Genomic DNA, 22240 nt, shown 5'->3' with positions numbered 1-22240 from the left:
AGGTTGAAGAGGATGGAGGAAAAGTCAACTCTTCATGGAACCACAGTTACAATCCTGAATTGAGAAAGTGTTATATGGAAATACTTACAGTGCTCAGGCATGCCTGAGCACTGTATCTGGGCACCCTTTGAGCAGTGGAGGATACAAAATCAAAACAAAGCTCTGAATATATGTTTCCTTTTGTTAGTTTTCTTTGACATAAGTTATTTATGAGAACCTATATTACTGTCATTGGTGAAAAAGCTCCAAATATAGGTGGGAGGGGGAGGTGGGAAATTAGAGCTCACATCATTATTTATATCTGGTCATATTGTAGAATTTAGTTTATGTTCCTTTCTAGAATCATTTACTTACAGTAGTGTTTCTGTAATGAGTTATTGCATTGGAAGACATTTGAGTAACATTATTGGGTTACATTAAAAAGTTTAAATAAAGCTTAAATTGAAAAAAAAAAAACCACCTAAAACTCAGCTGAATTTATAATTTAAAAGCAGTACCAAGATAAAAAATGTAAATAACTCAGATAGTTACATTAAAGATTCTTCCTACTTCATCTTCAAGAGATTAAAGTTCCTAAACACTCCTCATTAGTTGATGGGAAATCATTAGCGTGGCCAGGTAAATCTGTGCTACAATATTACTTATAAGATGCCTGCTTGAGCTTCTGATAACACGATGAATACAGTAACACTTGTCTGCTCAGGACTGTAGCTTTATAAACATACTAGTATTACTATGATCTTTCTCTGTAACAAAGTATGCAGCAGAGTTCAGATCTGTAAGAATTTGATGCGGCTGTGATTTGAATACTATAGCCGCTGGAACTGGACTGAGATCAGCAATTCATTTCATATAGCCCTCCTTATAAGTCTTCACAGACTTGGATGTCAACTGGTGACCTAGAGAGGAAAGGCTCTGTAAAGCTGTGACAAGTCTTTCAAGCCATCCAATTCCCAAATGTCCATGATAAAAAGATGCATCTCTCTCACTTTACGTTGGGGCAGAAGGCAACCCTAGAAATAAAAAATAAAAAAAAAAAACCAAAGCACAAACAAATATGCTGAATAATCTAGCTAATACTGTTTTTAAATTACATTTATAGTTTACACAAGTTAAACCTAAAGCTATCAATTTTACACTAAATTGTGGCAATCTTCAATTATGTCATGCAGAGTCCAGTTCAGAAAATGTATTAATACAACTGTTTCACAAAAATACACTCAAGTTATAAATTTCCAAATCTCAAAGCACATGCGGGACAATTCTGTAAAGTGTGCTTAGCCATGCGCACTGTTCAACATGCATTTGGCCGCGTGTTTGAGGGGGTGTCAATTACCCCTTATATCGTAAGAGGTTTAGCGTCTCGAAAACGCACAGCCAAACCCCCTGAAAACTAATAGTGCTCATCACATGCAAATGCATGTTGATGAGGCTATTAGTCATTCATCTGCACATTTTACTCTCCTAAATTAACGCCTGCCCAAAAATGTAAAAAAAAAAAAAAAATTGTACCAGCTGGTCCAATTAGAGAACGGACGCTCAATTTTACCGGCATCCGTTTTCCTAATCGATCACTGTCAGGGGTTCGGAAAACCGATGCTCAGAAAACTGAGCGTCGATTTCCTGAGAGGTGACAGAGCCACCTCTCCTGAGCTATGGAAGCACTAGGGGGCGTGTAATCGTTCCTAGCGCTTCCTTTTAGCATGACCCCCACATTTAAATAGAGGCACTCAGGAGAGAAGCAGGCACTCAACACAGAGTGGCTGGTCTCCCGCAATGTTTACTGAATCGGCCTGAAGCTGGTTTCTTTAAAAAATGTATTTTTTTTTTAAATTTTTAAAAGGGAGCCTCATAACACCAAATGGTTACTTTATCAATATGACAAGCCGTTAAGCCCGTTAAAACGGGCAAGATGTTTGTTCCAAATGCCAGCTAACTGTTGAGTGTGGATGTGTCAGGATGTGTACTCTTCCCCCTCCACCCTCTCTCCCTTTGCCCTCCCCTTGCACCCAATGTTCCCTCCTGCAGCTCCCCTCTCCTCTTCTGCTGTCCCATCTCCCCAACCCCCTCTCACTTTCCTACTGCTCCTCCTCTGGCCCTCCCCTTTCTTCTTACTATCCTCTTCCCCCTCCACCCTCTATCCCTTTGCACTCCCCTTGCATGCACGTCCGTCAGAGCCGCAGGTCTCTCTCTCTCTCTCATGTGCGCGCCTCACCAAAGCCCTCACATGGCTCCATTTCCTCCCGGCGCCGCTCCGCTTTGACCGACGTGCTCTCTCGCCATCCGTCAGAGCCGTGGGTCTCTCTCTCTCGTGCACGCCTCACCGCAGCCCCATTTCCTCCCAGCGCTGCGCCGCTCTGACCGACGTGCTCTCTCGCCCGCGCATGCGCTGTAGAGTTGCTCTCTACTGCGCATTTGCGGGCCGGTCAGAGCCCATTTATAAGGTAGATGTTTCTTCTGCTTTTACTAGTCACATATGATCATCGGTCCCATGTATCGATAAAGTAACCATTTGGTGTTATGAGGGTCCTTTAACATTTAAGAAACACCTTGTGCTTTAAAGTTTGGAAATGTATAACAATTCTAGTTTCACAAAAATACACTTGTGTGCCACAACCTGATCTGATTTTTAGGATATCCACAATGCACAAAGTCATGAAGTTTAAACACAATGATATCAGTTAACAGGTAATTAGCAACTTGGATACCACAAAAACAAGACCTGCATTGGCACGCAAGGATTACAGTTTGCCAACTCTCTAGAGGTGAACTACACATCGATGCACTAATTCCTACAATACATTTAAACAATTATAATAGGGGATATAAAGAAAAATACCTCTATTTGCTGACAGATTTTCTTTTCCAGGTCTATTGTTTGTGCCTTGTCCCCATTTTCTGCCATTTTCAGAATCTGACCCAAAAAAAAAATACATATGAATGAGTTAATAACCCACAAAGCCACGTTAACTAGTACAGTAGGCCATTTTTATATAGAACATTATTATGACTGGGCTGTGAAACATCCCAGCAAAGTGTAAGTGTATGTGTATATACATATACTCTGCCTTTCATTTTTTATTTTCCCTGGGAATTTAGCAGGGTTTATTATGACAAGAAAAAATTCAGGAGAAAATCAGCTGAAAAAGGACTCATTTTTCAGGGTAAAGAAAGTTTGTTTTGGTGGACAGAAGCCAGGACCATACAACAATATTAAGCAGATTCTCCCACTCACCTACTCAAGCTCTCTCATCTTTACCCCTATCCTCTGCCTAGCCTGCCTCTCTCCCCCTCCCCTCCCCTCAACAGCATTTATCCTTACTGGTGGCGGCTCAGGGCTTTTCCTCTTTCCTTCAGCAGCACACTTACCGAGATCCCCACGCTCTGCAGCACTGCGCTTTTGCGCAGGACAAAGTGCTTCTAGTGGACAGGATCTGCTTCAAATGCATTTGCAGCACTAGACAGCAGGTACGTTAGCTGCTTGGGGGGGGGGGGGGGCGCTGAGGAGGAGAGACTTGAAACACGGCAAGGAAGGCACTGGAGGGTGAGAGCTTTGGCCCATACTAGATTCCAACAGTGGCTGGAGGCCTTGAACACTGCATCTGCAACGTTTCAAATAAGCCTAAAATTAGGGTGAATAGCGGTTTCCAAAGATTACCACCTTTGGGAAAAATCTGGAAATTTATGGGTAAAAAATTGGGTTGAATTGAAAATGAAGGACCCTATGTATATATCACTTCCCTTATCCAGCATATACAGAAAAATATTTACCAAGGCATTTTTCCAATTCTACTTGGAGGGGGGAGAGCTTAGTGAATCAAGCCCTTTAGGGCAAGATGCATGACCTGAATATAGCTCAAATGAATCAGTCAATGACTGTAGTTCCAGTAATGGCAATATGTAATGGGTTAAAAAAAAAAAAAAGAGGGAGGGATTACAAGCAAAATCAAACATGAAACATTGTAACAGATCTGAATACAATAAGAACAATGTGCTTCTGTAAAGGAAGCAAAGCCCAATTTCAGTAACAAGTTAGCTTCCATAAATGTAGTTACATTGATCAATTAACATGAATCCTTAACAAGTAGGTCCCTGCCTCAAAAGGCAGCAACTTTCTATTAAAAATAAGACAGGAATTAAATCAGAAAAAGGAATTAGAAAACTACCCAAGATTACTCTTCAAATCAGGCACTTCTTTCTAATGATACAACAGCTACACTTGACGTCTTGAAGATTGAAATTTGTGAACTGTCATGCTAAATTCAACTGTTTATTAGCGTATTTAATAGAGAAATTCAATAGTCATATTTTCTCACAAGCTTATGATAATTTTTGGTTCAGATATAAATCATTTTTGTCACAGCTATCAGTTATTGGAAGCGTTTCAGCTGTAGTCAGCAATGGCCATTAAAGAACTAATTTCTAGATCGCCCTTCCAGTTTTAGGTAAAGGCAATTCGTAATTTTTTTTTACACACACAAAAAAAAAAAAAAGAAATGTTTACAGTGGGCTGAAAAGAAAGGTCAAACTTGCTTTGGTTTAGAAATAACTTCTAGGATGGATGTTAAGCAGAACTCTTTTCAAAAAGGAAGCCGCCCCCCACCCCAAAATACTATCATCAGTAAGAGGCGCAAGGCAAACAGCAAGCCGCCCCCATCTTTTCAATTTAACGTTATCATTGGCCTGTATTTGCAGGCTTATAAAACTAGGTCCCTACTACTATTCTTAATCTATAGGGGCCGCCATATTAGTAATACAGCGGCTACGTCACAATGACTTAACAGGGCACGAACCAATCCGTTTCCGGAATCAATTTATACGGAAAAGGTAACACGAGGAAAAGACCAAACGAAGTTCAGAACTACAGGTATTTGCACGTTGTGAGCTGCATCATCGAGACGATAATGCCGAAGAAGCTTCAAACGACAACCACCTTTATGTTTGAAGTTACCGTTCCCAGCGGGCCAAGCATTTAACACCAGCTTGGCACTAACCCTTCGGAGGCATTACATGGCACAAGCTGAAACATGCAAGTTACGGAGTCGTAACCCGTTTGAAGTCTTCCGGTAGGATAACTCCAGGATGAACCGGGCCCTCTTATGGCGGAAACTGCGGACACTAGCAAAACTCCGGGTTACTGGACCTGCAGTCTTGTGTCCAAAGTGTGATGTGGATCCTAGCACATGTGCCCGAGTTCTGTCGGGAGAGGGGGGAAGACATCTCCGAGCTTAACCTCAGCACCGGCCCTATATTACTCCTCATACCATCTCTCGATCCCAGGTCTACGGCCAGCTTCTAACACGTGCGAGAGCACAGCTCAGTTTCCCATCTCTATCTCCACCAGGAAAGTACCGACTCAGAGCCCGTGACGAGCCTCGCCACGCCCCCGCACAGCGCATTTAAAGGCCGGCCCGCCCGCCCTCTGCCCAGTGTGCCTTGCAGGAGGAAGTAGCGCGTGTGAGCGTTAAATCAGTTCCTGTGTCAAGGCGTCTTTCAGGCGTGGGGTCAGGCTTGACACTAAGGTCTGTCTCCAGGGCTCAACCAAGTCAGTCTAGAAACTAAAGGGTATCTTTACCTATACGCGTTTAACTCTCTGGTGCCCTTATTCAGTGAATACACAAAACAAAAACCGAGCTCCCTATTGAAGTCTGTTCCATGTCTTTCTTTTTTACAGACTGATATACTAATCCGCGGAGGGCTCTGGGAACGGTAGTCCATTTAGGGGTCGGTCGTACAAATCATGCAGATCCACTTGTTCATTTGCAGAGTACACAAGTGGATCCGCATGATTCTTTTCAGCCTATCAACTATGAGCCTCATTTGCTGAGCATTTTCCCCCCAGACACAGAATGGGGAAAAAAGAACCGTAGTAAATCTGACCCTATGTTTGCATAATTCATGTGCAGAACTGCCTTTTGCATTAAACGACTACCATGTGTGCTTAAGGGAGGAGGGTTTTTTTTGTTTATTTATATTTTTTTAAATCATGTTACCAGTAGTGTAGGATTTTGCATGAAAAAACCATAATACTTAACTGCACCTCATGAGGCAGTCAAGTTTTGCATGCAAAATTTAATTATGCAAACATGGGTAATAAGTTGTTTTGGATATGTATGCAGTTTATGTTATTTAGAAAAGTGCTGCAAAACTCACAAAAGCTAAATTTTGTGTGCAAAAATAAGCAAGAGCACATGCTAACACAATGTACACCACTGGCAATTTTTGCACACAAAATTGTGTTTACTACCGACATATATATTTGACATTACAACCTAGTTTTGCACATAATTGCAAGGTGAAAATGGTAAATATTTTAAAACCTGTTCCATAAAACAATTAATTTAAAATACATGAAATGAATCTAAAAATATTAAACAAATCTTGATATTCCAGCATTATTTGTGATAATCTCCATATGTTTACATTTCCTTGATTTTTGGTTATCCTTTTCTAATGAAAATGTGATGCAGTGAACAGCACCACCACAAAATGAGAGGATGATATAATAAATAAAACTGGTTGCTAAAATCCAATGCACCATTTTTTCACATATACTAAAAAAAAAAAAAAAGTAATGCTAATACATCAGAGTTAAAACAAACAAAAAACTAACCCGAAAATACGTAAAAATAGCTTAGCATGCATAAAACTAATTTATGTAACAGAAAAAAATAAAACTATCTCAGCTTAAAAATCACAAAATTAATTAAAGACGCTATGATTCATTCATATGACCTTCATACTAGGCATCATCGATAGTGCAAGACACTAATTAAACTCTACCTTATTTATAATCATTTGTCAATTTGGAAAGTCTTTGTGGCAAAATAACCCAAAAGGTACATATAATATTTTAGACTTTTTCTGCAAGTGAATACAAATTCTCCCAATTTTTTCTCTTTTTGTGATCAGAATAAAAGATTTTGAAATGAAAGACTATTTAGCTTGCCGTTCCCACGATTAATTGGTTGAATGGTGATTTCATACATATCATCACGGTTATACAAGAATGCCATAGTTGTCTGACTGGTGCCAGTCTTAAAGTCCAACACGGTCCGTGTTTCGGTGAATAGTCCTTCATTGGGCTAAAAAGATGCATTTGAATGTATCAGGGCTCTTGGGTTGACAGCAACGGTTTCCAAAATGACCGATGAGCATAAATAAGTTGGAGTTTAATTAGTGTCTTGCACTATCAATGGCGCCTAGTATGAAGGTCATATGAATGAATCATAGCGTCTTTAATTAATTTTGTGATTTTTGAGGTGAGGTAGTTTTATTCTTTTTCTGTTACACTTATTGACTACCATCCCTCAATCCAAGTTGAGAGATTTGCGAAGTTCAGTGTATAAAACAATTTATGCACATAAAAGTTTTCAGTATATAAATTACATGCACAGAAAATTTGGTTTATATCTGTGGTATTCACTTCCAATTTTCGAGAGTCAGGATATCCTTTATGAATACAGAAACATGATGGCAGAAAAAGACCATTACAGCCTACCCAGAATGCTTATCCACACCAACGACTCAGTTTTAACATCCCTACCATGCTCTCAAGGAAACCCTGTGCTTAGCCCATGCCTTCTTGAATTCAGATACTGTCCTCATCTCCACCACCTCTACTCCACTATCCACTCTGCAAAGAACTCTATACTCCTGAGGGAATTCTGCACAAAAAATTTTAAAATTCTGCTCACACAAACTTAAAATTCTGCATACTTTATATTAATCAACATAATACAATATACATGACAGTCAAAATAATTAATTTAAAATATAATACAGAAAAGAGTTATTTAAAGATGCAGAGTTTTAAATATTGAGCAGAATTTCCCTAGAAAGTCAATGTAAGAGTGTCTCTTCTGCCCTCTGTTCTTACTCCCCTGGCCAGTCTCCTTTCTCTCTGCACTCTCAGGCTCCAGCTCCTCCATCTGCCACTATCTCTCCCCTCCCCCTCTAGGCTCAATCCCTTCCATTATATCTCCACACCCAGAGTTCAACCCCTCTCTGAGTACTGCCCCTGACACAGGCTCCCCCCCTCTCTCACTCATGCACACACACACCCTCCTACAGGCTTCCCCTCTCTCTCACTCCTGCACACACACCCTCATATACTCATCTCTCAATACACCTTACAAGTCCCCCCACTTAAAAAGGCTCGTCTGACAGCCACCAGGGACTGCACCCTGTCGATTGCTGGCCCCATGCACTGGAACACTCTATCCCTTAACCTTCGTTTGGAGCCATGCCCTCTTAAGTTCAGAAAAATGCTAAAAACCTGGCTCTTTCACCAGGCTTTCCCTGATTAATTTTCCTCATTTGACTACTATACATCTCCCCGGCACCTCTTACTCCTCCCGTCGCTCCATGACACCTCTCAATTGCTCTCTGATGACTCCATGTAGCCACATACTACTGCTTGTATATTTGTAGATATGTTTTACATTTTGCATACTATATTCTCTTTAGTTTTCATTTTGCTAAATTTCGCCTCTCTGTGCTTCCTTTCGTATTTATCAGTTGCCCCGTTCCCCCTTTCCCTGTTTATTGTAATTTTCCTTTTTTACGTTAAAATGTAAACCGATATGATGTGTATTTTAATGTCGGTATAGAAAAGCTGTTAAATAAATAAATAAATATAGGCTCCCCCTCTCTCTCACTCTTGCACACACCCTTATACAGACCACTTCACTCTCACTCATGCGCACACACCCTCATATAGGCTGTCCCCTCTCACTCATGCACACACACACCCTCATACAGGCTCTCCCCTCTCTCACTCGTGCACACACACCCCCTCATACAGGCTCCTTCTCTCTCTCACTCGTGCACACACACACACCCTCATACAGGCTCCTTTTCTCTCTCACTCATGCACACACACACCCTCATACAGGCTCCTTCTCTCTCACTCGTGCACACACACACCCTCATACAGGCTCCGTCTCTCTCTCACTCGTGCACACACACACACACACCCTCATACAGGCTCCTTCTCTCTCTCTCTCTCACACACACACACACAACCCTCATACAGGCTCCTTCTCTCTCTCACACACTCGTGCACACACACACAACCCTCATACAGGCTCCTTCTCTCTCTCTCGTGCACACACCCCTCCCTCATACAGGCTCCTTCTCTCTCACTCGTGCACACAAACACCCTCATACAGGCTCCGTCTCTCTCTCACTCGTGCACACACACACACACCCTCATACAGGCTCCTTCTCTCTCTCTCTCACACACACACACACACACCCTCATACAGGCTCCTTCTCTCTCTCTCACACTCGTACACACACACACACAACCCTCATACAGGCTCCTTCTCTCACACACTCGTGCACACACACACAAACCCTCATACAGGCTCCTTCTCTCTCTCACACTCGTACACACACACACACCTTCATACAGGCTCCTTCTCTCTCTCTCTCGTGCACACACCCCCCCCCCCCTCATACAGGCTCCTTCTCTCTCTCTCGTGCACACACACCCCCCCTCATACAGGCTCCTTCTCTCTCTCTCACACTCGTGCACACACACACACCCCCTCATACAGGCTCCTTCTCTCTCTCTCTCTCACACTCGTGCACACACACACCCCCTCATACAGGCTCCTTCTCTCTCTCTCACACTCGTGCACACACACACCCCCCCCTCATACAGGCTCCTTCTCTTTCTCTCGTGCACACACACACACCCTCATACAGGCTCCTTCTCTCTCTCTCGTGCACACACACACACCCTCATACAGGCTCCTTCTCTCTCACACTCACACACACCCTCATACAGGCTCCTTCTCTCTCACACTCGTGCACCCACACACACCCTCATACAGGCTCCTTCTCTCTCACACTGGTGCACCCACACACACCCTCATACAGGCTCCTTCTCTCTCACTTCATGCATACACACCCACCTCATACAGGCTCCTCTCTCTCTCACTCGTGCACACCCACCCACCTCATACAGGCTCCTTCTGTCTTTCTTGCACACCCACCCACCTCATACAGGCTCCTTATCTCTTTCATGCACACACACACCCACCTCATGCAGGCTCTTTCTCTCTTTTCTGCATACACACACCCTCATAGAGGCTCCTCTCTCACACTTGTGCATACACACACCCTCATAGAGGCTCCTTCCCTCTCACTCGTGCACACACCCACACAGGTTCCCTCTCTCCCTCGCGCACACCCCACATAGGCTACTTATTTGTCTCTCACAAACTCTTGCACACTGGTTCCCTCAACCCCCTCTACATAAAGGCTCCCTCTCTCACACACACACACATCCTTTCACACAGGCTCGCTTTCTTACACATACACACCCTCACACAGACTCCCTCTCTCACAAACAAGCTCCATCACACATGCTCTCTTTCATCCCCCAGGCTCACAGTCTTACACACACATACAGACTCTCACCGGGGACTGCTCCATCTTCGCTGCAAGCGGGATGGCCTTCGCTCACGGCACGCCAGGGCCTGCTCCTTCTTCAGCCTGAGTAAGACAGCCTCTACTCGCAGCATGTCGGGGCCTGCTCCTTCTTCGCCGTGAGCGGGACGGCCTCCACTTGTGGCATGATGGGGCCTGCCCCATCTTTGCTGCGAGACCGTCCCAGTTGTGGCACACCGGGGCCCGACAAATTCTGCACAACTGCGCAGTTGTGCAGAATTCCCACAGGACTAACTCTACCCTCTTTCATGCTCATCCCTTGACCCCCTTGTTCTAAAGTGCCTTTCCTTTGAAGAAAGCCTGCCTCTTCTACATGGAAATCTTGGAGATATTTAAATGCCTCTATGATATCTCCCCTATCCTGCCTGTTCTTCAGAGTATATATGTTTAAATCTTTAAAACTGTCTCCATATGCTTTAGAAGAACAAAGACCACTGGTCATTTTAATAGCCACCAGCTGGTTTATATCTATTTGAAGATGCAGTTTCTAAAAATTGTATACCAGTATTCCAAATGGCTATGGAACAATATTTCCTCCTTTTTTCTGCTGACCATTCCTCTCTCTATGTACCCAAGGATCTTTCTGGCTTTTGCTGTCATCTTATCCACCTGTTTGGCCACTTTAAGATCATCGGATATGATCATCCTATATCCTTCTCTTCTTTCATAAATAGAAGAATTTCATCCCCCTATACTGTACCTCTCCTTTGGGTTTTGGAAGCCCAAATGTGTAATAACACTGCATTTTTAGCACTAATCATAGCTGCCAGATCCTAAATCATGCCTCAAAGTTCGCCAGATCCCTTCTCATTTTTTCCATACCTTCCTGACTGTTTACCTTGTTGCAGATTTTGGTATCATTGGCAAAAAGACAAACCTTTCCCAATAATCCTTCCATAACATTGTTCCAAAAATGTTGAGAAGAAAGCAGTCCAAGGGCTGATTCTTGAAGCACACTGCTAGTAATGTCCCTGTCCTTGGAGCGATCTCCATTTAGCACTACTCTTTATTGCCTCCCATTCAGCCAGTTTCTAATCTCTGGTAAAGCCATGTTGCCTCAGATCTCGTTCGCCATTGGATTCCAGAAACTACACTATCCTCTGTTTTAATAGCAGTTCTGTTAGTCTGACCTCTGTGGTGAGGAAATTTAACTGGCCTGTAGTTCCCAGCCTCCTCCTTTCTTCCACTTTAATGAATAGGAAATACATCTGCCTGTCTCCAGTCTTCTGGAACTACTCCAAACTCTAAAGAAGCATTGAAAGGTCAGCTGCTAGGCCATTTCTAAGTTCCCTTAAAACCTTTGGATGTATCCCATCGCTTTATCTATTGTAAGGTTAGTTAACTCCTTATGAATAACAATTTTCTGAAAACTGATTGAGGTTTATTTCACTTTCAATCCTATGTGTGTTGATTTTGTGTGGTCCTACTCCTGGCCCTTCCACACTGAACACCAAACAGAAATAGTAGGGCACAGCCTCTGAAGGAAAAGTCCATAATATAAGAAAATAAGGTAGACTAAAGAAAGCTATTCTATCCATGGGAGTCAATACCAGTAATTAGATCATAAAAATCTTTCAGGCCAATACTGTAAAAAGTGCGGGAGAGCCGGCGCTCCATGTTGAGCGCCCACTCTTCCAACGCGCGCAATTTTCTATTTAAATGAGGGGTTGCACTAATAAGAGGTGCTAGGGACAATAGTGTGTCCCTAGCGCCTCCTTATTAGCGGTAAAGGTGGCTGTCAGTGGGTCCAACAACCGACACTCAATTTTACCGGCATCTGTTTTCAAACCTGCTGACAGCCACGGGTTATGAAAACGGATGCCGGTAAAACTGAGCATCCATTTTTCTAAGCCGCTGACTGGCGAGCAGATTGGTTTTTATTTTTTGTAATTTTTGGTTCCTCCAACTTAATATTGCTAGGATATTAAGTTGGAGGGTGTACAGAAAAGCAGTATTCTCTGCTTTTCTGTACACTTTTCCAGGTTGCTTAGATTTTAATGCCTGACCTTGGGCAGCCGTTAATTTCTTAGAGTAAAATGTGCGGCATGGCTGCACATTTTACTTTCAGTATCCCGGGCAACTAACTAATAGGCTCAGCAACATGCATTTGCATGTCATGAGTGCTATTAGTTTTTGTGGGGCTGGCCGTGTGTTTTCGATGCGCTATTACCCCTTACAGTTAGTCGCCTGGGATACTGACATACGATGCTAAACAGTACGCTCAGCTGAGCACACCGTACTGTATTGGCCTATAAGTCATTAAAAGTAAAACCACTCATAAAAAGAATATTTTAAAACAGCTGATTAATAGAACATTCGATAATTGTAAACTCAAACATTTTAAAAACATTTCTATACACCAATAAAATATTTCAAAACTTCAAATAACACCCAATAATTAAAACTAATAAAGGATAACAAAACAAAATCCCCCTGCTTTCCATAGCTTGGGTGGGAGAGCGGACCCAGTAAGGCTTGTGGTGCACAAACTTTCTCCGTCTCTCGTAAAAATTCGTTCATTCACTTACTTCCCCCTCTAGGACACAAGTGGCAGCAGCTTTCTCCAGCTTCTCTGACAGATGCTCCATGTTTAAAGCCAGCATGGGCAGCAGAGAGTAAGCTCCCTGACCCTCAGCAGCATCATCCTAAATCATAAGTCAGCATCGGACAACTAATGGGAGGCCATACTGCATCAGGCCACGCGATCACCATTCTGAAATCTAACCCAGCGTTAGGGCAGCTTAGCTCACCTGTTTTCTGTTTTTAAATACAATACTGCTTCTTCCTTTTGGAAAAATTTACCAAATCGGAAGGGTGACGCAAGACACGAAGCGCGACTGCAGTATCGTAGAGAAGGCTTCCCACCACGCTGCTGCTCACAGTTTGGCTCCGTCTCCTACTGCGAATGAACCAATGAGTTGCAAGAGGAGGAGCTAAACTGTAAGCCATAGCTTGCTGGTCATATGTTGCCAGACTGGGCTATTTCACGCCCATTTGGGCTATTTTCCCCCTAGTTATGCGGACTGGGCTATTTTTGGACTGGGCAATTGAGTGCTAACAGCCCTCTATACTGTTGGCGCATTTCGTTCTTTGCCTCGGGCAGCCCAGCCACAAGTCGCAGAGTGATGACCTCATCGGCAGCAGCCAATTAGGTGACAGGAACAGTAGGTCAGATGCAGCTGGCTGTTGATGTCGGATATACAGGGAAGATGTAGGCAGTTGTAGAGTAAGAGTTCTTCTAATATATCTTCACCTTGCTTCTCTTAGTTTTAAGAAAGCAGAGCTTTCATCTCTGAACATGCTGAATTCTCTCTTCATCTGGGCCCTGAACCTGCTGACCTCGTGACTTTACCCTGCTCACACCTCCTAACTCAGGTGCTGCTTGGGATGGGGAAATAAAGGGAAGAGATGAGATTAAGGGAAGAAGCAATTTTTTTTTATTTTTTGCCTGATTGAGGATTAGCTTCTTGGGGGAAGGGGGAAAGAAGGAGCTTTGTAGGATAGGTGGAGGACAAGAAGGGATAGAAAGGAGTAAGAGAAGAGTGTGAAGTGCTGAGGGGGAGAAGTAAGGAGGAGAATGGAGAGTATGGGAGTGAGGGGGAAAAGGAGAGTGGGGGTAAGAGAGTATGGGGGGGGGGGGGCTGAGGAGAGCAGGGCTGGTACAAGCTTTTTTGCTGCTCTATTTGAACAATTACTGTGCAGCTCCACCCCCCGCTTATTCAGAGATCCATATTCAGTCACTGACCCGATTGCAAAGTTAGCTGTATACTTTGGATATTTAGTAGCGCAGCTACACTGTTAAATATAGATGACTATCTTAAAGATGGATTTTTATTCCACTAACTTTAGACTAGTTCTTTGGCACAACCAGAATTAACTGGATAAGTTATCCAGCAAACAATATCAGAGTTACGCAACTAACTTCACTTCTCCCAAAACCAACGTGGAATACCTCTAAGTTATTTAATTAATGTTTAGCTGGATAAGTAAACGAAATATTCAAAGGATGGCATTTAGCTAGATAACTCCGACTAAGTGCCTCTGAATATGGACCTGTCAGTCTCTGTCCTAAGCCTATAAAAAAAAAAAAATCTAGCTCCCTCCAACAATCTAAACTTTAAAATCTGGCTTGAGTTTATTGGATAAGTATGTGTTAGACTTAGAGAATGTGTGTATATGAAAGAGGAGAAAATTTGTGTGCCTGCCCTCCAATCATGGATTGGGATTGTCAGGGTTTTTCTTACAATACAATTGAAGAAAAGTTAGTGGAATTCAAAAATATTTAAAAAAAACAGGAATACCTAAAATTAAAAAAGAAAAAAATTGTTCTAACTCAAGGTCCCTAAAGGGGTATTTTGTTAGCATAGCAATACAAGGAAAACAGCATAATATAGACAATCATTTAATATTTATTCTCTCACTTGATGTTCACAAACACTCCCTCTCATTTACACATATGCTCTCTTCCTCTCTCTAATTTTAATAAAATTATATACCACCCATCTCACCAGATCTCACACAAGCTCGCTCTCTCTCTCTTCCTCACTCCCATGCTTTCCCTCATAAGATTTCTCCTTCTCTCTCCCTCGTTTACTCACGGGAGTAAAAGTCTGGAAAAGACCCAGTGTTTCAGATCAGGAATGGAGAATGAGGTCTCTCTCTTGCCCCCTCCTCCACTTCCCAGTGCTTGCTTTATACTTCTGATCAGCTCAGGAATAACGTTTAAAAAAGAAAAAAACAGAGCAAGGCATGCCGATGCTGGGAGCAAGGTAGGCACAGTTAGCGCATTAGCAAGCCGGAACCGTGAACTGTGTCTCCATAACAGCAATAATATCTAAGTTTGCCTCCACCATTAGGGCCTGCAGGTCTGGGATTTTATTGCCCAAACTATGAGCATTTGTGATCATAGCATTCCAATTTTTCTCCCTTGATTTGCTGCATTTCCTAGTTACCTTTTCTGCTTTTTTGATCTGATTAATTTTGTTATTTTCTTCTCCCACTTCCTGTATTGCTTGGGGGGGGGAGCATACCAACTTTATTGGCCAACTCCTGCCACCCCCAATCTCTAGTTTAAATTCATTGTTAAAATTAATGTTAATATGATCTATGTTTATGGGGTATGTAAGGAACCAACATACTCAATTTCATGCTATGTCTCTCATTTATATCATTCTACAATAAAACAGATTTACCATAAATGTCTGATAATATATGATCTAAATTTCTCATTTAGCATCTTCCTTCCTGCTACAGACAAAAGTAAGCCATCCTTACCATATAGCCTTTTACTGCTCCATAGACGGCTCCAGCCTCCAATGTATTCAAAACCACTTTCTGTACACTAGGTTTTGAGCCAGAAATTGAAATTATCTATATGGTATAAACCTTTCTTTTTCCTTTCCATGAACAGGTAATACTTCTGCCTTTGTCTTATCTTTTTCCCTAGATTTTGGAAATCTTTCTGTACTTCATGGATACCATTTCTATACAATATTTTTTGGTAAATTACAATAATTTTGAGATACTCATATGATAATTTTTATTTCAGGTTTGGGAACCAGAAAATGGGTAAATGGCTGCAATATAGAAAGCAATATAGAAAGGCGTGGGAGTCTGATCTACAGTTCAGTAAATAGATTGCCCCTGTTCCAAATAAATGAGACAAAGACCCAATTGTAAATATTGTTGAGTGGAAATCCGTGTGCATCATCACAATTTAAAAATGATTGCACCAACAAATAAGCATCATGCAAAGGCTTTTGCAGGAATGATAATGTGTTTTGGGGTTGCTGCTGTTCAAGCAAGAACCCTATGGAATTATCAGAAATGCTGGAAACTAAGGACCACAATTTACGTTACTGATAAAACATTTATAAATCCACTTCGACCAGAAAGGGATGGTTTGGATCAGGATGATGAAGGCAGGGTCCAGCAAGGAAGGCCTCTTTGAGGCGCTGAAAAGCTGCAATGGCTTCCGGGGTCCAGTTCCAGGTATCTTGGCCCCTATGGGTCAATGCAGTGGGAGGAGCTGCCAAGGTCGAATAATGGGAAATGAAATGGCAGTAATAGTTTGTAAATCCAAGGAATCGTTGCAATGCTTGAGGCCTACGGGCCAAGGCCAGTCTTGGATTCCTTTACGTTTTTCAGGATCCATGGAGAATCCTTGCTGCGAGATTATATACTCCAAGAAGGGCAAACTAGACTTTTCAAAAAGGCCCTTGTCCCACTTTGCAAAGAGATGGTTCTCACGGAGACATTGAAGGACCATGAACACATCTGCACGGTGCGTAGCAAGATCCTTAGAAAAGTCAAGGATGTCATCAAGGTATACTACAACCCTGACATACAAGAAATCTCTGAAGATCTCATTAATCATCCATTGAAATACGGCTGGAGCATTACAAAGGCTGAAGGGCATCACCAGATATTCGTAATGCCCATCTCTGGTGCTAAAGGCCGTTTTCCAAATATCTTCGGGGCAGATGCACACCAAATTGTAGGCTCCACGTAAATCCAATTTGGTCAAGATGGAAGCTCCTTGTAAACGGTCGAACAGTTCTGAGATCAAGGACAATGGATACTTGTCTTTACAAGTGATGGCATTCAAGCCGCGGTAATCGATACACAGCCTTAGGGATCCATTTTTCTTCATGACAAAGAAAAATCCTGCTCTGGCAAGAGATGTTGATGGTCGAATGAACCCTTTAGCAAGGTTCTCTCGGATATATTCTGTCATAGCTTTAGTCTCTGGTAGTGACAGCGGGTAGGTGCGCCCTCGAGGAGGCGTAGTTCCAGGCAAGAGTTCAATGGGACAATCAAACCTCTGAAGAGGTGGCAGGATGTCTGCCTTCTGCTTTGAGAAGACATCTTCAAAGTCTGCATAAGGAGTTGGAATGCCAGAAGAGGTGGTAGCCAGAGGAAATGTAGGAGGCGGTACTACCTTTTTTAAGCAAGTCTGGTGGCAGGTTGGACTCCACTCCACCAGTTGGAGCAACCCTCAGTCAAACTGGGGGGAATGACGTTGGAGCCAAGGTAGTCCCAGGTCTACAGGGTGAATCGATTTTTCCAGAACAAGGAGTTCAATTTCTTCAACATGGAGGGTGCCAGTGAGGAGACGAACTGGCTCTGTAGTGAAAGAGATTCTGCCAGGTAATGGCTCACCATAAATCGATGCAATACACAAGGAAGTTTCCAAGGGACGGGTATCAATACCCAGTAGCTGAACTAGATCCTTGAGAATAAAATTTCCTCCTGCTCCGGAATCCACCAGAGCAAGGACTGGAAAGGACCAGGAATCCCAGGTCATAGTAACAGGTAAGGACAGTTGAGGGGGCCGGTGAGGTAGCTCCCAAGTTCAGGACCCCTACTGAACTTAGGCCGGGTAGTTTCCCGGACGGACTGGGCAAGTCTGTAGACAGTGGCCAGGTGCTCCACAATACAGTCATTTATTTATTTATTTATTTTGAATTCTTATATACCGACATTCTTGTATAATTTACAAATCATACCTGTTTACAATACAACGGAACAGTCGCGGATAAGGCATTACATTAAAACATTGCGTCCAATAAAATATAAATATGAATAACATATAACCATAGGCCTGATTGTCTCCACCAGAGGTGCTCTTCCAAGGACAGCCGTCCACAGCCCAACTGAATGGGTTCTTCCACTATGGCCACAAGAGGGACCCTACTGGTGGCAGGGCTGGAGGTAGGTGGTGAGCGGGAGTGTACCCGAGTGGACCTTCTGGGCATCTGATTCTCCCGATGGCACTCTTGGAGACGATGGTCAATTCGGCCAGTCAGATCGATAAGATCCTCGAGTGAGGGAGGGAGCTCCCAAGCTGCCAATTCGTCCTTCAGCTGCGGAGATAGTCCAACTAGGTAGATAGCTCGTAGGCAGTCTTCCTGCCAAGAGAGCTCGGTAGCTAAGGTCTGAAATTCAATTGTGTAATCAAACAGGCTCTTTTGGCCTTGTCAAAGGTGAAGCAGATTAGCACTTGCCACAGCAGGCCACCCGGGTCGTCGAAGGTCCGACAAAACACGGCCACAAATCGAGATAATTCTTGCAGGAGTGAATCCGAGAGCTCCCATAAAGACGAGTCCCAGGCCAACGCCTTCCCCTCCAGACGAGACAGGATAAAGGTGACCTTCGTAAGTTCATTTTAGAAGATGGAGGACTGCAGAGCAAACTGCATGTAGCATTGGTTGATAAACCCTCTGCAGAGCTTGGAGTCATCATTAAGCCGAGGCGGAACTGGTAGAGCCAGCAAGGCCCTGGAGGAAGAGGGAGATGGCTGTGGGTGGGAGGAACCCGGTGCTGGAACTGGATTACCGGATTGGGCATCAAGCCAGGCGTGCAGGTTGGAGGAGGCCAGTGCCTCAAGAAATCGTTGCTGTTCTTGTACCTTTGAAGCCAGGCCAGGAATAACCTGAGGGCACATGGCTCTGCTGAGTCCATGGCCTTTGCAACCTGTTGCGCAGGAGGTGGACCCTTGGGCCGAGGTGGGGTTGATGCTACCTGTAGGAAGGGTCCTATGGGTCCCCACCATCGGTAGAAGGAGTGGGCTGACTGACAGAAGCCGGCTGGAGCTTCGCCAATAACAGCCCTCATTCCCCTCGGGTTGAGCCTTTGGGTACCGGGGCCGGCTGGAGATAGGTGGGCCTCCGTATGTAGTCATCGATGAAAAGATGGAGAGATCAGCCCAGAGGCAGCAAAAGCAGAACTGAAGAGTCTGTACTGGATAAGGCAGAGTCCCGGAGACCCAGGCGCCAATAGGAACCAAAGTCTGACAGGGGGTGCCCGAGCAAGAATAGGCCGAAGCCTGAAAGGCCATGTCCAGGACATAGATAGTAGAGACATCGTAGAACAAGCTGGAGTCAGGGCAGGTGACAAGAAGGAGTGGTGGCAATGCAAGGCTGAGGTCAAATCCAGGAGAGAAGCAACAGCATAGTTGGACGAAGCAGAGGTCTGGACTAGGAGATAATCAGTAGCGTGGTCAGGCAAAGCAGAGGTCTGGACTAGGAGATGATCCATAGCATGGTCAGGCAAAGCAGAGGTCTGGACTAGGAGATGATCCGTAGAGTGGTCAGGCAAAGCAGAGGTCTGAACTAGGAGATGATCACTAGCTTGGACAGGCAAAGCGGATGTTGGGTCCAGGAGAAGATCAATAGCATAGTCAGGCAAAGCGGAGGTTGGATCCAGGAGAATAGGCTGGGTAGCAGGAAACACAGAAATGGAGAAGACGCAACCAGAAACAGGAACTCAAAGGAAACAGGAACTAGGAACACGAAGGTATCACCACATGAGCCAGAACCTTTCCTGCTAAAGTTAAGTCCATTTTGGTTGTTATCTGTTGTTATCTGTGCTTAGAAGTAGGGCATTATATTTGCCAAAACTAGTGCACTGTCTGTTAATAGAAGCACAACTGAAATAGAAAGTTGGGAGTGCTGTTAGTCTGATTTATCTGTTTAACTCCCTCTCACCCTCTCACCCTACCCCTCTACCCACCCACCCCTAGGTTTGTGTTTCTTATATAACCTGCCTAGATTCATAAATGGCAACAAGGTAAATTAGTATTTCCATAATTGCTATTCATCAAAAATCAAAACTTCCAAAATGAGGACTATCCAATGTAACTGCTGTGGAGCCTTTATTCTGAGGGAAAGCATCTGGAAACTTAGAGCTTGCCCAATTTGTGCACAACTCTCTTCCTTGAAAAAGGAGCCGACTGAGATTAAAGCTCAATTAGCTTCAATTACAAGAATTACACCCACATTGCATTACTCAGAAAATAATTCCCCAACATCACAGAAAAACCAGAAGTCAAGAAAAAGTGATTCATTAGGCTCAGGTAGGACCCACAGTCACCCATTCTTGACAGATGGACAGCCAACAGATACACCCTCCCACTCAAACAGGTCATTAAGAAATTCTTTAAAATCCAGGATTACAGTGGACTCTGGTAGAATTAGACCTGTGATGAGGAGACACACAATGTACCGAATGCAAAAAGAACAAAAAGCCTTCTCTATATTAAAAACTGAAGAAGTTCTTGAGAAAAACTTTGAAGTGTTACCAGAAAAGAGAAAACAAATACAAGGCATGCAGAATTTCAAGATCCATAAACAAAAGAAAAATCTAATTGAGATGGACAACTCTGTCAACAGTGGCACAACTGCAAAAGGAAAGAGTGAAGTGAATAACAAATCTCAAATAAAGTCTCATAAGGAGTCCAGGAAAAGCAATAACCTTAAAGAGAGTACCTGGAAGGCTATGACCACAAATGCTCATAGTTTGGGAAATAAAATCCCAGATCTGCAGGCCCTAATGACTGAGGCAGAATTGGACATTGTTGCTATCACAGATACATGGTTCACAGAATCTCATGATTGGGATACAACAATACCAGGCTATAACTTGTTAAGGAAGGACAGAGAGGATAGAAAAGGGGGAGGTGTGGCTCTTTATGTCAGAAACAACATCCAAGCATCTGAGCTGCAAGGAAGTTGGGGCAAGGAAGAAGCACTATGGGTCGACTTAAAAAAAGATGACGGAGCATCCATTTATATTGGAGTGGTTTACAGGCCTCCAAACCAAAAGGAAGAGCTGGACAGAGATCTGGCTGAAGACATCCATAAGATAGGTAAGAAGGGAGAAGTGGTGATCGTTGGTGACTTTAATATGCCAGATGTAGACTGGAAAATCCCATCTGCAGAAACTAAAAATAGCAGAGCGATAGTGGATGCCATGCAAGTATCTTTGTTCAAACAAATGGTATTGGAACCCACGAGAGAAGGAACTATACTCGACTTAGTGCTCACTAATGGAGATAATGTCTCCGATGTCCAGGTAGGCGCCCACCTCAGCACCAGTGATCATCAAACGGTATGGTTTAATATCACTAAAAGAATAGGGAAAAGAACCACAAAGACCCGAGTTTTACAGTTCAAAAACACAGACTTTGAGGAAATGGGGAAGTACCTGGAGGAAGAACTAAAAGGATGGGAGAACGAGAGAGATGTGGAGCAGCAGTGGACCAATCTAAAAGGAGCAATCACCAAGGCAACTACTCTATATGTTAGAAATGTAAAGAAAAGCAAAAGAAAATTGAAACCTATCTGGTTCTCAAAGGAGGTAGCTGACAAAATTAAAGCAAAAAGAACAGCATTCAAGAAATATAAAAGATCCCAAAGGGAGGAACACAAAGAAGAATATTTGATTCAACTGAGGGAGACAAAGAAATTAATCAAGTTGGCAAAAAGTCAAGCGGAAGAGAGGATTGCCAAGGAGATAAAAAATGGTGACAAAACATTTTTCAGATACATCAGCAAAAAGAGAAAAGTCCATAGTGGTATTGTGAAATTAAAAGGTGGTAATGATCAATGTGTGGAGAGAGACGAAGAAATGGCAGAAATATTAAACGAATACTTCAGTTCTGTGTTCACTAAAGAAAACCCTGGAGAAGGACCATCTCTACACAACAAGAAACTGGAGGGAAGTGGAATAGATGAAAATCCTTTTACAGTAGAAAATGTATGGGAAGAGCTAAAGAATCTGAAAGTGGACAAAGCCATGGGGCCTGATGGAATTCATCCAAGGATACTGAGGGAGCTCAGAGATGTTCTGGCGGGTCCGCTGTGTGACCTGTTCAATAGATCCCTAGAAACGGGAGTGGTACCGAGAGATTGGAGAAGAGCGGTGGTGGTCCTGCTTCACAAGAGTGGGAACAGAGAGGAGGCTGGTAACTACAGACCGGTTAGCCTCACTTCAGTGG

At 43.3% G+C, this 22240-nt stretch overlaps 1 protein-coding gene across 5 annotated transcripts in view; it reads right to left on the bottom strand.

Annotated features, from left to right (window-relative positions):
* The window catches only part of SSB (small RNA binding exonuclease protection factor La), a 48112-nt gene extending 34679 nt beyond the window's left edge, over positions 1–13433 (bottom strand). For 2 of the 5 annotated variants that reach the window (XM_029605706.1, XM_029605711.1), the window contains exons 1-2: positions 5265–5420; positions 2840–2914 (exon numbers count right to left, since the gene is read on the bottom strand). In XM_029605706.1, the coding sequence (XP_029461566.1) occupies positions 2840–2914; positions 5265–5267 (78 nt within the window). In that variant the 5' untranslated portion in view covers positions 5268–5420. Of the gene's footprint in view, positions 1–2839; positions 2915–3369; positions 3423–5143; positions 5421–13211 lie in introns of those variants that run through there. The other 3 variants (XM_029605708.1, XM_029605709.1, XM_029605710.1) reach the window with 3 other exon arrangements.
* Positions 13434–22240: the final 8807 nt, after the last annotated feature.

This window comes from Rhinatrema bivittatum, chromosome 6, assembly GCF_901001135.1.
Source record: "Rhinatrema bivittatum chromosome 6, aRhiBiv1.1, whole genome shotgun sequence".
Lineage (NCBI taxonomy): Eukaryota > Metazoa > Chordata > Amphibia > Gymnophiona > Rhinatrematidae > Rhinatrema > Rhinatrema bivittatum.
Note: the sequence above shows the minus strand (reverse complement) of the source record. Positions and strands in the feature narration are given on the sequence as shown.